General features: G+C 36.8%; 1 protein-coding gene and 1 long non-coding RNA gene across 2 annotated transcripts; both read right to left on the reverse strand.

Moving 5' to 3' along the window:
- Window positions 1-254: 254 nt before the first annotated feature.
- LOC127869645 (bifunctional endo-1,4-beta-xylanase XylA-like) lies at window positions 255-9178 on the reverse strand. Its single transcript, XM_052412303.1, has 3 exons — window positions 9167-9178; window positions 4175-4800; window positions 255-722 (listed from the first exon to the last, which is right to left on the reverse strand). Exons 1-3 carry the CDS (start codon window positions 9176-9178, stop codon window positions 707-709), a joined length of 654 nt encoding a protein of 217 aa, XP_052268263.1. The 3' UTR covers window positions 255-706.
- Window positions 9179-12461: 3283 nt separating this feature from the next.
- On the reverse strand, window positions 12462-14665 carry LOC127870442 (uncharacterized). The gene is made up of 3 exons (XR_008044824.1): window positions 14473-14665; window positions 13563-13841; window positions 12462-12939 (listed from the first exon to the last, which is right to left on the reverse strand). It is a non-coding gene; the product is annotated as an uncharacterized LOC127870442 (long non-coding RNA).
- Between the last annotated feature and the right edge of the window lie 2592 nt (window positions 14666-17257).

The raw sequence follows: 17257 nt of genomic DNA on the forward strand, positions 1-17257 counted from the left end.
ACGTTATCACGCATGTTCTTTGAAATTTAAGCAGAAGATTTATTACACCGCGTGCTTTTAATTTACTTCAAAACAGAAGAATAAAGAACACGCTTGGCAAATTTAATATTTAAAATCGAAATCACGAGAAATAGTATGTGTTCTGTGCCATTCAAATACTTTAGGTATAACGATACAACATATGTTTTCTTTTATTCATCCACAGTCGACATAACGGATATTTCGTATGTGTGTCAACGACGTTAAGCAGTAGATATAGAAAGAACACTTTTTATTTTGAAAAGGTTTGAATTAGCTTATATGTTATGTTCACAATATTCTTTTAAGTAACATTTGGCATGTATTGTTTGTTTTCCTGGAAAGCAAATTTAAACAGTTGTCCTATTAACATCTATGACTGTTATGTGTTGTGTTTGCTTTTTTCAAACACTTGTTTGTATGAAATAATATACGTAAAAAAATCCACAAAAATAAACTTCACAAATATTGCATGATTGTTCATCTGGGCAACACTCTTTGTTCCGCCCACTACTGTCTCGGTGCAGTAGTGAGTGTAGTGGTGACCTCGATACACTTGTGGCAGCACTGGCCCGGGATGTCCACTAGTTGACCATTGCATTTCGGCTGACCGTTGAGAAAACACCTGTCATCCCAAAATGTGACAGAGCCTCCCATGCAAACACGTCCATGGCAATTCTCTGAATCCCTACTGATTGAGGAACCTATAAATATAATAATGGTTTTAATAATTTGCCCCAAACACGTTTAATTTCACACTCACGCCTGTTTTACGTGTTGCGTAATTATGTGACCGATATGTAAAATATATGCTGCTTCAATTACGAAATCATGCGTCTCTAATACTGGTTTCTAAACTTTAAGTTAACCCATTTATGCCTAGCGTCTAGAAAAAAAGGCCTTGGCAAACAGCGTAAACCCAGATGAGACGCCGCGCCTAAATTGGATTTTTGCTAAAAAGAGACGTCATTTAAACGAAAAATGTCATCTGGGACGCCACATTAAGCACATGCATTATGCCCAGTTTTCTCAGAACGCGACTCAAATATTAGTGAAACATCTTAACAATATATAGTTTGACTTTGCGCTCAATAGGTGGTTTTTTGGAGGTGCTGACGGCCATAATGGGATGGGCAGCCGGGTAATGGACATGATGGAAGACGCACGCTTTACAGGTTTCTGCACTGTATTTCGAACTAAAAGCCAATGAAATTTTACGATATGATCCATAACAATGATAATTTATAGTTACAGTCAATGTTTACGTGATATTTCCGCACACAAAATCTTCAATAATATCAAATACGCTTTAGGCCCAGTCCTATATAGATGCCGAATCAACGCGGATCAAATCCGACATGTGCACCGTGTAGCAGCCATGTAACTCCGTGTAGATCCGTGTAGGTAACTAGTGTTTCACTTACTTAATGGGGTAATCAACACAAATTATATGTTGTAAATTGCATAAACATAAATCATTCCTTACCAATTGTTTAACTTGATTTCGTCTGCCATGGTGATTATTAGAAAAAAAATCAGCGCGTCAAAAATTAAATATGGCGCCCATAGTGTGTATTGGCTGTTGTTGTAGAGAAAGAGCGAGGTTCCCGGTTAAGCAATTGGTTGGAATGATTCATGTAAATGTAATTTACAAAATATTTTCAGTTGATTACAGGGATTTATCATGTCGTCTGTGGATGTTTCTGTTGAAACTGAAAGTAGATAGAGAAAGAGCGAGGTTCCCGGTCTGCGAGCGCATTTCAATAAGCGAGCGGGGTGACAGCGATTTAATTATGGGTTATGACGCACTTCTGTTGCTTTTCAAAATGGCGAGTGCTCTACTTTGCTATTTTTAAGAAGATGTTTTGTCGGAAGATTTGTATTGATCTAGTATGTGTATACATTATAATAAACAACGGGTAACTAAAAAAAAAACAAATAAATAAATGAAACAAACAACATTGTCATCCAGCGCCTATGGGACCAAACACGATCTACCTTAGACCGAAAATAGCTCGTATAAAACCATTTTTTGTCGTTTTTGGTGATTCCAACATTCTGCAATCGGGCCTCGTAGGTGTTAACTCGTATTTCGCATAAATAAATAGACCCAACACTCCCTGGTCTGTGGTTTCCCTCAGGTCACTGTTGTTGAACACTTGAGCATCACGGCTGATCCGTTGCGGCCTACTTCCGCCCAAATAAACTTGTAGTCGGCGTCGACCAAGGCCATGCGGATTATGGAGTGGTAGCCTGTGTAGTTGTTGTACAATGAGCAACCACGACGAGGATACTGTATGGCGATGTGCTTACCGTCCAAGGCACCAACGCAGTTGTGCAGCTGCCAACGGTCGCCAAACTGCTTGGCGAAGTTCTTCCACTAATCTGGCGTTTCAGGACAGGGAGTTAGTTATTCAAGAAATGTTAAGAGTATCGCATTACACATCTGACAGATGATCGTGGAGATAGTGTTGTGTGCGGCCCGGAATCCATACATTAGAGACTGGTAGCTGTTCCCTGATGCTATGTACGGCAATGCTATTGTCAACTTAATACCAGCTGTTAGAGGCGTCATGCTGTTTGGTCACGCTGTTGGATTATGTTTTCAGACGTGCAAGATCTCGCCCATGTTGCATTGTCAGTAGCACAGAGAAAGTGAAGCGATTTTTAAATTTCCCATATTTAAATGAACATCCGTTATGCGGTGTTTCTACGTTATATTCCGTGTTTCAACCGTGTTTACACCGTGCAAGTCCTTGTAAACACCCTGCCTATCATGCATCGTCCGTGTATCCGCCGCGTTGCCACCGTATATGTCCGTGTTTGCACCGTCTTCCTCTTTGTAGCTCCGTGCTGATCCGTGATGGAAGCTATACAAACAAACTGTACCGGCGTATTCCGTGTAACCGCCGCAAATTATCCGGCGACAACCGCACAACTGCATTCGTAAGCATTGATGTTCCGGGGCCTGAACTTTGCTCCTGAACAGCCAACAACGCACACGGACAACAAGTCATAGATACGGCTGTCGACGAACCCTATAGGCTGTCCCTGGATCCTACACGGAACTTACACGGACTATTCCGGATGCTGTCATCTTCCCGGGTTGTCACGGATTGAACTTCCCAAAACTGCCGTGTTGGCCTCCCGGATCCCCAAGGACAATGCCGGACGTTCGATGACCTACAAGGATCTACACGGAGCTACACAGTGGGTACACGGTTTACATGCCGGTTCGGTCGGATATGAACCGCGTTGCTTGGTCGGGCATCTGTATGAGACTGGGGCTTATCACGAACTAATAGTTGTGCAGTAAATACAATAATCAATAGTTTTGCAAAGTAAACATACCCTGGTAGCTTTGTACTAGAAATACTGATAAGAATGAAAGATTTTGCATTGTTTATTAAGATAGACAGTAGACAAGTAACGTTTATTGATCCATAAAATGAAATAATACGGAAATTATCCATTGTTATAAAAGCGGCTTTAATAATTAATTTTTACTAAGTCGACTTGTTTATAATCCAATATCGTTTCATAACGAGAGATTTTGCAGCTGGGCCAATAAAATGACTGTAATTTATCCTTACTTTATTACATATGCGAAGCCTTTCCAACTAATGTAATTATGTACCCCCACTTTTTATGCGTTGTCCTTGCAACCGATGCTATATCAATTGAAATACAAGGCTAACTAGTAAACAATATAGGGATTTTACGGGAACCTTTGACTCAGCGTCGTTTATTGGTAGTATGACATGCATCAACAACCGTGCCTCCATTTTGGAATTCGTTTGAAAATTATTTTTTCTAGTTGGATAATTGTGTTGTTGTGTTTTTAATTAAACATAATCTTCAGACTTTTCAAACTTTGTATATTTATTTGTGAAAAAAAAACAAGTATAACTCCAGTTTACGTATTTCTTGAGTTTCTTTTACCAAGAATGTGTCACGTGTTTCTTTCTACAGTGCATTGAAAACATGCACTTAAGTAAGACTTTAAAAATGTACATTATACGTGTTACGTAGCCAAGTTGCGCATGACAATGATCTAACTGGATTGTGGTAAGACAATCTCTTGTGGCGCAAATGTTTCTAAGTATTGATATGAATAACGCGTTATGATACGTTCTGATTACAAAGGATACCGTACCGTCCAAGTATATCCTTCCATCCACTACACATGCGCCTCGGGGTACGGGTGGCGTTGTTATTGTTGTTTGTCGTGGTGTCGTGGTGGTAAGCCGTCCACTCGACGTTGGCCGTGGTGTCGTGGTGGTAAGCCGTCCACTCGTTGTCGTTGGCCGTGGTGTCGTGGTGATAAGCCGTCCACTCGTTGTCGTTGGTCGTCGTGTCGTGGTGGTTATCCGCCTGCTCGTTGTCGTTGGCCGTGGTGTCGTGATGGTAAGCCGTCCACTCGTTGTCATTGGTCGTCGTGTCCTGGTGGTAATCTGCCTGCTCGTTGTCGTTGGCCGTCGTGTAGTGGTGGTAAGCCGTCCACTCGTTGTCGTTGGCCGTGGTGTCGTGGTGATAAGCCGTCCACTCGTTGTCGTTGGTCGTCGTGTCGTGGTGGTAATCCGCCTGCTCGTTGTCGTTGGCCGTGGTGTCGTGATGGTTAGCCGTCCACTCGTTGTCGTTGGTCGTCGTGTCGTGGTGGTAATCCGCCTGCTCGTTGTCGTTTGCCGTCGTGTCGTGGTGGATTGACCCAACATAGGCGAAACCAGGGATAGGTAGACGCACAGAACTACTATCAATACACAAATGCCCTTCATGGTTTAACTATGCAATTGTTGTAAATCTGATATATAATTGTATTTACTTTTAATAAAAACAGTTACAGTTCTTAATGACACCATCAACACAAACTCAGTGAAAAAACGACTGTTTTTGTGTTAAAGATTAATAGGATTTAATATTAAATACTCCTCGTTGCAACGCCGCCTGACGGACAAGTTTAAAACAAACCGGTGTCGCAAGCGAGTTTGTGTATGGCTATTTATGGAAGTAAGCATTTTTTTAAATCATGTCTAGCGAGATCGTCTACGGTGCTACCCTAAAGTCATGTTGTTGTTTTTTAAAAGAGTACATATGCATATGTATATTGAAGAGATGTCTTGGTTGATTTTTTCGAGCATGCTCGGATAAACCCATAATTCGCACGTTCTGAGGAATTGACACTAATATATTGATTCGGCCACACGCGTTGTCTTAATACTGGAGTCCTTTCATGTGAAGAATATTGTTTAATCTGAAGTTAATCGTAAAAGTAACGACGAATTTTCGTTATCATAAAGTGGTTTTTAACCGATATGTTTAGCCTTAAACCGGTATTAAATTTACGGTTAATTTATTGCTGATTTTTCCCAAACATGCATTTATATACCTAATAACATGGTACTTAAATGTACATGTACATCAGGTGTAATTATTAGTATGGATTGGAAGTTTGATTATAAGTTTATCTACTTTATGATAAACAAACATAGTTGAACTGCGTGCACGTGTGGTACAATATATGCGTCCTTTGCAAATCGCACAACATAGTTTTTGTTAATATGTGTCCATGTGGTTTTTAAATAGTTAAGACTGTAATGTTAAAAAAAAGTTATAGCTGACTTATATAGATAATTGCCTACAACAAAGTTAAAGGGGTCATAATGCAAAGAGGGCTCCATATGTGTTAAGTAGTGTTATGAAGCACTACAAATGATGTAAATTATGTCTTCGAGAGACATTGGTGATCAAAATGTATAATTCGACTAGTTAAAACAATGGTCTACAAATAAGAAAGTATGTTTTATTATAATTCACCACGTGGTGTTATGTATTGACAACAGTTTCCACCAAAACGTATCGCGTCCATCTCAACAACTGTGCAGGTATAAAGATGTCACAGCTGAAAATATTTACCAATGTCCGAAAGGCATGTCATTTGATGCTGCTATATGAATTTCACAAGATATTTCTATATGTATAAACATCTGTCGGTTATTACCTATCTTTAAGATCTAAGCAGGTTGAAAAGTTTAATATATAGCCGCCAGGTAAGGGATATGTAAACACGAAAATACGGGCAGATACATACGGATGTTTGGACACTAGGTAAGCTCAGCGGTTCGTGACTGTCATAAATTATATTTTGTTTGTTTTGGATGTTTTCTCAGATTCTTTTTTCATGAATTATACTACCGAAAAAAATAAAGCAAAATGTGCTATTTTAATCCGGTCGAAAATTTTGGTGTTCAGTCGACTGTTGGCTCGGGCGTAATTTTGATGGTTTCATCAAATTCAATGCACACGTGGAAGCACTGGAACGGACAACCTCCGCGCAGATATTTTACTGGAACCAGTATGGCTTGATCAAATCCATGCCTTCATAACCAATCACATGATGATAGCCGAGCCACATGTTAAAATAATTTTCCCGTTGTTATTGTCACTTTTTAAATGTTGGTAAGTATATTCTTATTCCTTATTCAAGTCGGAAAAACAACTGGAATTTACTTACTTACCAATAAATTAAATTGAACGAAGGTATACCACAAAAAAATGAACATCATTCTTTATATACCGTAATACAAATGTTTATATGTTTAGTGTCCGAAAAATTCGATACATACAAATATTCCCAGAAGTCAGCGTCCGAAAGTTTAAAGACCCCCTCAAAGAGGCGTATTGCCACAACGTTAGGACATTCCTCTGTATGACCAGGGGTGTAGCTGGGCATACGCAAATACGCACGTTCGTACGCTGTTTGGAAAAAAAATATAAAATTAAAGTGATCGAAAAATGCAATAAAATGTGATGCCTAACCCGGGTTAGGCATATTTTCTATGCGAGAGATGTGTTTTTATATCGAAAACGCTTAAACTGTCTTGAAGTTTGTTTTTTCGAATACGCATGGTTTACCATTTGCGAGGTCACGTTTCTTTCGGTGGTGACTATACATAACATTATCACCCCTGTACGTCGATAATCCAAACTGAGTTGGATAATTCAAACTGAAGAAAAAAAAGTCGGCCGAAACTGAAAGGTAGGTGATTGTTTGATCATTTCTGCTAATTTAGTAACTATAAGGACGTAATTGTTCTTCACATGTGATCATGAATGTCTGACACACACATGCGTTTTGATTTTTGCAATAATATAATAGTTTTCTAGTAAAAAACGATAAATTTGTCTTCGGAAAATGCTAATTTTCATGAAATGCGACCTATGTGTTGAATTATTTACACGTTTATTGACAAAAGAGCGAACGAAACTGTAACAGAGATATGCCAAATTATATCATGAATGTCCTTTAATATTTTACTTTTAACACCTAATGTGTTTCTGTGTTAAAATCATGTGTTTGCAGGACGGGTATAGACGTTTATGGATAAATCCAAACTGATATGAAAGTTTCTGTGGATAATAACCAAACTCAAAATGGATAATTCACAAACTGCGATATATTGAACATGTTTTCCAAAGACATGTTGGATATTATTCTTTGAAAACAACTATTTATAACAAACAACTCACACGATGTGTATAATGGAATATAATAGATACTTTCAAAAAACATCAACATTCATTTATTTGTTATTATTATACTTGTGTTGTTTTTTTTACTGAAGACCACATTGTAAAAAGGAATTTTTTTCTTAATGTGAATTCTTCAAGAAATCAAGTTATTATTATTATTATTATTATTATTATTATTATTATTATTATTATTATTATTATTATCATTATTAGTGAAATCAATTTCAACGGAACTTGCATATATACACAATTGAGATTAGAAGCAAATCAAGCATGCGAAATTTGCATTCCACGTACACAAAGATGTCACATAAAACGTGTTCCATGTCATTTTGGATAGCTTGAAAAGCATAGAAATTGAACAATGTCCCTACTAATTATTTAATCACTTGATTTAAAGAGATTCGAGTCGAAGCTGCATTTGCCTCGCTGATTCATGTATTTGTCACCATATTAGAGGTTCCGAATATTAATTGAGGCATTACTGATCTGATTCATTATACATTATATCAGAAAGATTGCATCGAATGGTACACACATATTTAAGGGGCATATCGACGGCTAGTATAGCATTTTACTTTCCGAAATATATTTACAAATTGAAAAGAACATATTTAATGATGTCTCAATACACAGACATAGATATTAAAAATCTTCTGTAAATAATGTTTTGTAATAACAATAAAAAAATCCCCGTGACCCTTTTCGCCGGCGCGGAAAAATTGAAGTAGTAGTAAAATATTAACGAGTGAATTGTACAGTACCCCGCTATGCGCATGCTCACAGACGATAAACGACAGTCGCTATAAAAGCGTGATTATACGATTTCGTCAAATATTTATGAGTTTATATAAAGTGTGTAAAAAACTTACTAAACATATATTTCAATATAAATTAAAATAAAAGTTAAGAAGAACATGTGTCGAAAAATGCGAAATAATCCAGATATTGAATTCTGAAATCGAATATGTCTGTACAGTCGAATTCGCCAGCATGTAAATAATTCATGTAAGATGTAAATCTAAATTTAGTTTAACGGTTCATTTTAAATTCCTGCAACGATATCTCTTCATACGACACACGAACACTAACTCTGATCCTAATAAAAAGACGAATGCTTCGGTTATTGTAGGAAAACATGTACGAAATATAGATCTTCGTCACAATCGGCTTGGGGCGCTAATTTGTCTTTGCTGCAATTTATGAAATTCGTCTTCAATGTATAATTTTTCTTGCCTATTTTGTGTTATTGTAACATATTCTTATCAATATATTACAATTTAACACATATGAAAATCGTTTAATCTTGCTTTAATGGTATTTTAGCATAGAAAGCTTGCGAGTTCTATATGGAATGCCTTTGAACCCTATTGAAACCTTGGTTGGAATAATATTTGTGGACTTTTAACTAGTTTTCTTTCCGATTTTACCAATTACGTATTATTCCTTCCGATTTAATGTAAATAAAATTTGGAATTTTTGGAATTTTGAATATTTGATACTTCATTATATAGGGAAATTCCGTCGATTCGCTCATTTAAACTGGTGGCAAATAGTTTTAGAGCCGGGGCTTGGGCACATAGTATTGGCTTTATTTCGCTACGTGGTAGGACCATACTGATGGAGGCATTCGTATGAAAATGCTTATTTATTTTCAACATTTGAATACAGTTTTATGAAATATATATGCTTTTGTCGTCAGAAATTAAATAAACCTCGAAATATTTTATAAGAGTGTTCATTTTACATAGATCTTTACATAAAGACATCTTGCAGTTTGGTCATTATCCATCAACTTCCTAATGTTAGTTTGAATTATCCATACACTAGTTAGGTCATTATCCAATTTGTATGGTCTTGTCCCAAACAAATACGAATATATTGCGTTTTCGTGCATTTACACCAATCAAATTTTTTACATACATATATGAAAGGTTAGTACATAAGTCCAAGCATTAAAACATTCGATTATAATTGTTTTTGGCCTAAAACTTTCGACAATTTCATTTACTTTTTCCAGATTTTCAAACATATTCATTTTATTTCGACGTAATTGTTTTTAATTGTTCAGGCTTTATTAGCGCATTGTATCCGGCAAATAACATTTTATCAAAAAGAAACGTTTATTATGCCACAACTTACCTCAAATAAACGTGTTCTTAGAAATAAATGACTGGAGTCTTTATTTCTGTCGCCATTTTTTCTTCAGTTTGAGTTATCCTACTTTGGATTATCGACGTACAGTGGGTGTTATTATCGACGGCGCTTTATCGTTGTTTTCTACTATGTATCCGAATGGATTGTTTACGAAGCGTGCGATTTTAAGAATGGCTGCTTATTTGATGTCGCCCCCGTACAGAGATGTTTTCGACGGAAAATCAGACCAGCCAACATCTGGTACAGATAAAATACAATTGTTGACTGCTGACTGGAGCAATGTTCATTTGTATAAGTTCCCTGTTAGGTAGGTTAAACCTTAGTGTCCTCAGTGCATGCAAATTCATGAACTAAAATCTTTTACAAAAATTATCATAATTTTTTTAAATACTGAGGTATGACAGTTTCAAAACATAATTGCTATGTTCCGGCAAAGGTTAAAACCATCAGAAAAGCGTAACTATATTTTATGTGCACAAATTTGAAATGGGTCAAGCGCGGCCGGATATTTTGTAGCTACACTTCTCACCAAAGATAACATAACACGTTACTGATCTTATGTTGTTACCAATAATTATTTTCATTACAGAGGTTCCAGATCGCCTCCACTGAAATACTAGTATTTCAAGAACTATTCTTGCCTGCGGTACTCTGAGAAGACCAATGGAGTGGTCTGTGCTCCTTGTTACCTATTTGCTGGTGATACTTAATATCCCATTAGATCAGGCAGCCATACCTGGAATAAGGCAACGTGTCTACCACTCTGAAGAAACACGAGAAAAACCCTGATCATATTGCACGAGTAGAAAGAGCCTTCGATTTCCTAGCAATTGAACGAGGTAAAAGGAAAGATATTGAGTGTAACTTAAATGCAAATTACAACGCTCTTGTAGAGAAGAACAGGAAAATTATTGTAGGCATCGTGGATGGAATTGTGTTTTGTGGAAAACAAAATATTGTTCTACGTGACAGTGACGATGAGGAAAAGGGAAATTTCAGAGCGTTGTTGAAACGCCAGGCAAAACTTGACCCTATCATGAGAGGACACCTAGAAAGCGGAGATGGTAAGACAATTTATTTATCCACACAGATCCAGAATGAGCTGATTGAAATATGTGGATCTATGATCGCGTCAGATATTGTCAAAGCATGCAACAGGTCGTTCTGCTTCGGATTCATGGCGGACGAAGCCACTGATGCTGCCGCTGTGGAGCAAATGACCCTCTGTTTATATTTTACGATGCCGAGAAAGCATGTCTCCGGGAGGAGTTCATTGGGTTTGCCGAGTGCAAGTCTACCACCGGCAAAGCTCTGGTTAATGCCTTCCTCGAGAACCGTTAAGCTCTTGGAGTAAACATTCAGAAAATGCGCGGCCAAGGCTATGATGGTGCGTCGAGAAGCAGAAGGGGGTCCAGGCTCGCATCCGAGCCATCGTCGCGAGATATGTATACTCACTGCAAGGCGCACTGTTTGTATCTCGCCATTATACACGCCTCCGACTCGATGCAAGCTAAGAACATGATGGCAACTGTCCAAACAATATCGTTAGCCTTTGACTACTCTGCCAAACGGCTTTTGCGGTTCCAGGAGAACTTGTAGACTGACCCCGTGTGCACAGAAGAGATGGGTAGGAGAACAAAACTGGCAACGCTGTGCGAGACCAGGTGGGAAGCCCGACATGATTCGCTTCACAGGTTCCTTACATTGTTCAGGTAATTTGAGCACACAATTTAAAATCGCACATTTACATCGTGATTACATAGACATTTAGGAAATAACTTTTGACAAATTAAACATTAATTCTATTACACTGGTCTTTTTACAATTCTATAAAATATCGTCATGAGTTTTCGAAATAATCAAAAAAGATGTAAATACATCATGAACAATCTGCCTGAAATCAATTATATTACTTAAAAACAACTGGTAAAACTTTAGCACTGTTGGTGGCTTCGGAACAAAAAAGTTAAATTAAGTACAGTAGTTATAACAATCAGCCAATTTTTTTTACAAATATGGGAAATGGCCTCAAATCCACCAAAACCTCATTGAACTCTTTTAGATTCGAATCACCATATTATAGTACAAATCACGAAAGCTATATTACGTTTCTTTTTTAGAAAACTCTAATCAAAACCGGCATTTCTTGAAATTGTCAAACTGAAGACATGGTATACAATGCACGCATATCAAGAAAGAAAACATGTTTTATATCTGATTCTCTGTCCGATAAGCTATGTTTCAATTCGGCACTTAACCCGAGGAATATGAATTTTCCGATCAAGGTAAAAGCTGGTAATTTGCAGAACTGCTGTTGCAACACTAGATGAACTAGCCAATGACCACTGGGATGTAAAGTTAATTATTGTAAAGGCAGCGGGTTACAGTTATGCGATAGAACAGTTTGGGTTCATTGTGGCGCTAGTGGCAGTAGAGCACATTCTGAATGTATTGGTCGCCCTTTCTTACATACTAAGATGTTACAGGATAAAGAGTGCGACCTCATAGAAGCAACATTAGAGGCTCGAACTATCACTGGCGTGTTACAGGTATATTACATAAACATGTCTGCATTCTTGCACATTTCATGGGTGGATACAAGATTTCGTGTTGAGGGTGTAACATATTCTGATTTGGGAGGGCGTAACTTACAAAAAAAGAACAAAAACGGTAATTCCGAATGCTGCTATGTATTTCTGCTTTCATTAGAAATAGATCTCGCGCGCAGCGCCGAATTTTTGCCAAATTACGTCTTTCTATATTCAAAATCGCCTTTTTTGTACACCGGTCCGCCCCCGCCCGAACCCGCCTATACATTTAATGCATGATTATATCTCTGAACTTGTGCATTTACAGACTTGGCAGTTATGTATACAGAATCAAATTCAGAGCTTTATCCTCAAAAACTGTGTTGAATTGTCACTGAAACATATAAACATACATAGCTTTTATATATATCTTGTTGGTGGCAAGAATGTGTATCTTTTGAATATGTATCAATATAAGCGGGTGTTTTATAGGCTGAACGAGCAGATGAGATGGTGAGGGATGCAATTTATGAAAAATTTGAAGCGCTTGCCGATGAGTTTGGTACCGACCCATCCATGCCTAGACACGCCGGTCGCCATCGTCACATTCCCAATGCCCCAGGAGCTACGCCATCCCAATACTGGAAGACGAACATGTACCTTCCCTTCATGGATCATCTGCTACATGAATGAAGACTCACGGCTACTGCAAGGGAAAGCACGATTCAATGTTCAATATCTCATACCAACCAAGGTGCGTACATGTCTAAGATATTTCGTTTGAAAAGGCATTTATTCATGTAGTCCCATGTCTGTAGCTATTGACTGCTAAAAATAACATGATATTGAATTGCAGTTATACTGTAACTTGCATAATCAGAACTATACGCACATTCAGAGATAGATCTACGTTTGTAAAATAAATTATTCATTAATGTTAAAAATGATAATAACAATAATACTTATGCGTTTAAACGGTCAATGATTATATACAAATTAAGTACACATGTATATGTAAATCAGCGATAAACAAACATTAATCTGTTTAATGTTCGGGTTTATGTTTTGACGGTGCAGTGATATGGTTTAATAAACTAAAGGTTGGGACAAATTTGAAAAAGACAGCGATGCCATTAGTCAAAATATAAATCCGAACATTAAGTGTTCTTCACAATCAGGAGGCACAGAGTATACAAACGCTTTTGTTAGTTTTATGCAATATTCCGTATGTATATCCCGATTCAATGACGCGACACGTTTTTTATATTGAAGGTGAGCTAATTAACAGACGATCTTGTTCAAGAGATTTTCACCGAGTTCCAGCCGGACCTTGAGGTTGACGATGTTAAATTTCCAGGGAGTGTAGAAGGTGGAAGACGAAGTGGCAGATTTCATCTCCTGAGCCATTCAAAACCCTCGAGTCGGCGCTTACGTCCGCGACGGAAAACTCCTACCCAATGCTCGAAGTTGTCTTCTCGTTCTGCTCTGCATGGAAGTATCGACAGCAACAGCGGAGAGGTCTTTTTCTACAATGAGACGGGTGAAGACATACCTCCGTAGCACCATGGGAACGGACCGCATGTCCGGTCTTACCCTGTTGAATATACACTGAGAGCGAGAGATCGATCTGCCAGACGAAAGGAGCGCCGTTTGGCCTTTTTATATCGTGTGTCATGTAATGCATGTAATACAGGAGACCTTGCATTAGTTAGAATGTATACAGTTTACGTGTATTGTTTTAAAAAGTATTTTGCTATAGGTGGAGAATACAAGACGAGATGTAAGTGACTAGAGTTATCGAGTAAATATGATAGACATAGATAGTTGCTATCTAACAGATGGATAGTTTGCTTTATTATGTCTCTTTTATTTGTGTTTTAAAAATACAAATTAAGCTTTAGTTACTTTTATCCAAAACTGATCCGTCTTATTTTATACCATACCAAATCATGGTTTTATTTAGACATATATGAAATGATATACCCAGACATCATTCTAGAATATAAATCTTAAAGAAAAATCACATGTTTTTAAATCGAAGATAAATGTATCATATCAGAGTTTTTCACGTCATATTTTGCACTACATGTATAATAATACATACCTAACTATATATAGTAACAAATTTGTATCCTGGTATATCGTAAGTTCGTGGATATAACAAATAGAACAGTTTTATAAGTAATTATATTTTTATTTTGATCAAATTAATATAATTAAGCATAAATTAAATCCTCACCTGTGTGAATAATAAAAAAGAATCAAATTCAATTGTAATCTTGTCTTCCAAATTCAAGTTAACAAACACCATCCATTAGTATGAACTGCCATTTTAATTCATGTAAGTTCGTGGATGACACATGTGACGTCATTACTCCAGAACAGCTGATTAGGCCAAATGTAGAAATGTGTACTTTCTAAACATTTTTTATACATGAATGAAAACAATAAAAAAATACATGTTACTGAACATTGAACATTTATAAAGAACATTATTTAATGAAATATTTAATGGTTCAATGGAGATGGATGGGCCTGTAAATTAACACAGATAGTTAGCGCGTGGCTATGATATTTATTGGTGAAAACATCATTTTGAATGATAAATAATCAAAATATAACGAAAAATCAACATTCTGATAAAAAATTCACTATCAAATAAATATATATATATATATATATATATATATATATATATATATATATATATATATATATATATATATATATATATATATATATATATATATATATATATATATATATATATATATATTGTTATAAGGTATTCAACTCAAGATCACCCGAAAACAGGCATAACTATATCAAGTGTACAGCGATTTTCACAAACTCGGTCTTATAAATGCAAAAAACGCAGAAATAAATTTCCTTGCATTTGCAGAAATCTGGCAAGATATGTACATTTCCAGAAAGTAAATTCATTTCTGGGTTGAATAAGATTGAGTTCGTGCACAACTGATGATGGTATGGCTGTTCAAAGCGATGCGACTCGCTTTCGGGTCATTTTGAGTTAAATACCTATGATAGTGAATTTTGTTTTTCAGAAAAGTTGATTTTTCGTTATAATTTGATTATTTATCATTAAAAATGATTTTTTTTCTCTAATAAATATCATAGCCACACGCTAACCACAAGTGTACATTAAATAAAAAGACATAAGGAACCAGGTACCGTAAAACACTAATTATTTTACGTTGCCTAAAAAGCATTTAAAAATCGAGTACGAGGCTGTATACGTACAGTGTCAATAGAACGCTGTATATTAACAAAGTGAGCAAAATAGGTTTTATGTTTTTTTGTTACGGATTTTTTTGGCAAAGGAAATTTGTGCATTATGAAAATGGAGGTAAAATACACTTATGGCCATTATTCAATTTGTTTGCCTGTTTAGAACGCATTTCATTCAAATATTTTGTTCTCAGTTGTAAAAAGATAGTTTGCAATACACAATTCCGGTTTTCGTCTCCAGGATGTCAAAATCTAGCGCATGTAGTTATTCCATACATGACAATCTACGAACTTACGCTATCCACGAACTTAGTCCATATAAACGGACTCCCAGAGCCTTTAATAATTTTTGCTATGGCGGCTCTGGCAGTCCATATGCACCCCTTCATAAACATGGGTGCAGTTTAGCGCAGCGAATCCGTGCGCTTCACTAAACAGACGTCGTTCGAGACAAATTGAAGAAAATAATGAATAAACCTTCATAAACATTTTAAATTTACCTGAATGGCAACCTACGGATGTCATCCTTTGCATGCACCCTATAAAAACACGACGATGTTTCAACACACTTTTCTCGCTGACATGTTTATGTTTAAATTTGAAACAGTGTATTCTGTATCGAATACCACATCGTTATCGACTTTATAGGCTGGAGCACATAACCCGACGTGCAAAATATTGGTGTACTGCGACCTAACCAATATTGGGTCAATTTTCCAATATGGCCGATACAGCGTACAATACAAAACCTAAGTCAATAAAATCAATTATTTCTTGCTTTAATGGTACCATTTGGATGAGTTTGTGGTTTAGATAGGTAAACTTGTATAAGTTCTTGCAGATTCAGTGTTCCTTATACCTTGCATTGTTGATAACATTTTGCACTCATGGCCAAGAGAGAGCGCATTGCAACTATCAGCAACCCATTGGGTTATAAAGCTGATAGTTGAATCAACCCATGCGAAAGACGTCGGACCTCGGACATTTCCGATAAAATTTGCTGAGGTCCGGTATCTTTCCCGAAACTGGCGGTCATCGTGTCCGAAACGAAAAAAACAATAAGTAAAACTTTGTTTTGGTTGGAAATGAAAATGAAACTACGAATATGTCAAAAAATACTGACTGGTATGAATTAATCTACTTTGATAGACGGTTTGACGATGAAATAAAAAGATTTGTTACAAACAAGTTGAACTTGCTATCTTTACTTGTGACGTAACAAACTCGTAGTGCTTATTCTTTGAACCTGTCAAATACTGCGCGTTGTTTTGTGACGTAAGCGACACAACAAATTGTTGATTGGTTGAAATGAATTTTACTGGTTTCAATCCTTGTGATGAGCGTAAAGCGAAAGCGGTGAACCATACGACCTTTGCCTGTTCCGTTTCAACATTGAAAGCGAAAATCAGCACTTCAACCGGTTACGAATACGTGTATTTTTTATCAGGTGATTTTGTTTCATACTGTATTTGTTTTACGTTTGTGCAATACCTTTTATTTGTGTAACGTCTTAATCTATTAATTTCTGAGCCTGATTATTATTGTTTAACTAAACACTAAAACTAGCTGTAAAGTGTGTCACTGTCAGACTCATAATGTCATTTTCATTGCTACGTTATTTTGACGGGGCTAAGTCTGGCGAAAAAAGAAATAGCCAGGTGAGTATTGACCAAAGAGCAGAGGAAAATAAAAAGAGGTGGAAGGCTTATGAAGTAGAAACACGTGACGAAAGAGGATTTCAAGAGGTTTGGAAAAAGGACAGGCCATGGCTTCAA

The sequence above is a fragment of the Dreissena polymorpha genome, chromosome 2 (assembly GCF_020536995.1).
Source record: "Dreissena polymorpha isolate Duluth1 chromosome 2, UMN_Dpol_1.0, whole genome shotgun sequence".
Lineage (NCBI taxonomy): Eukaryota > Metazoa > Mollusca > Bivalvia > Myida > Dreissenidae > Dreissena > Dreissena polymorpha.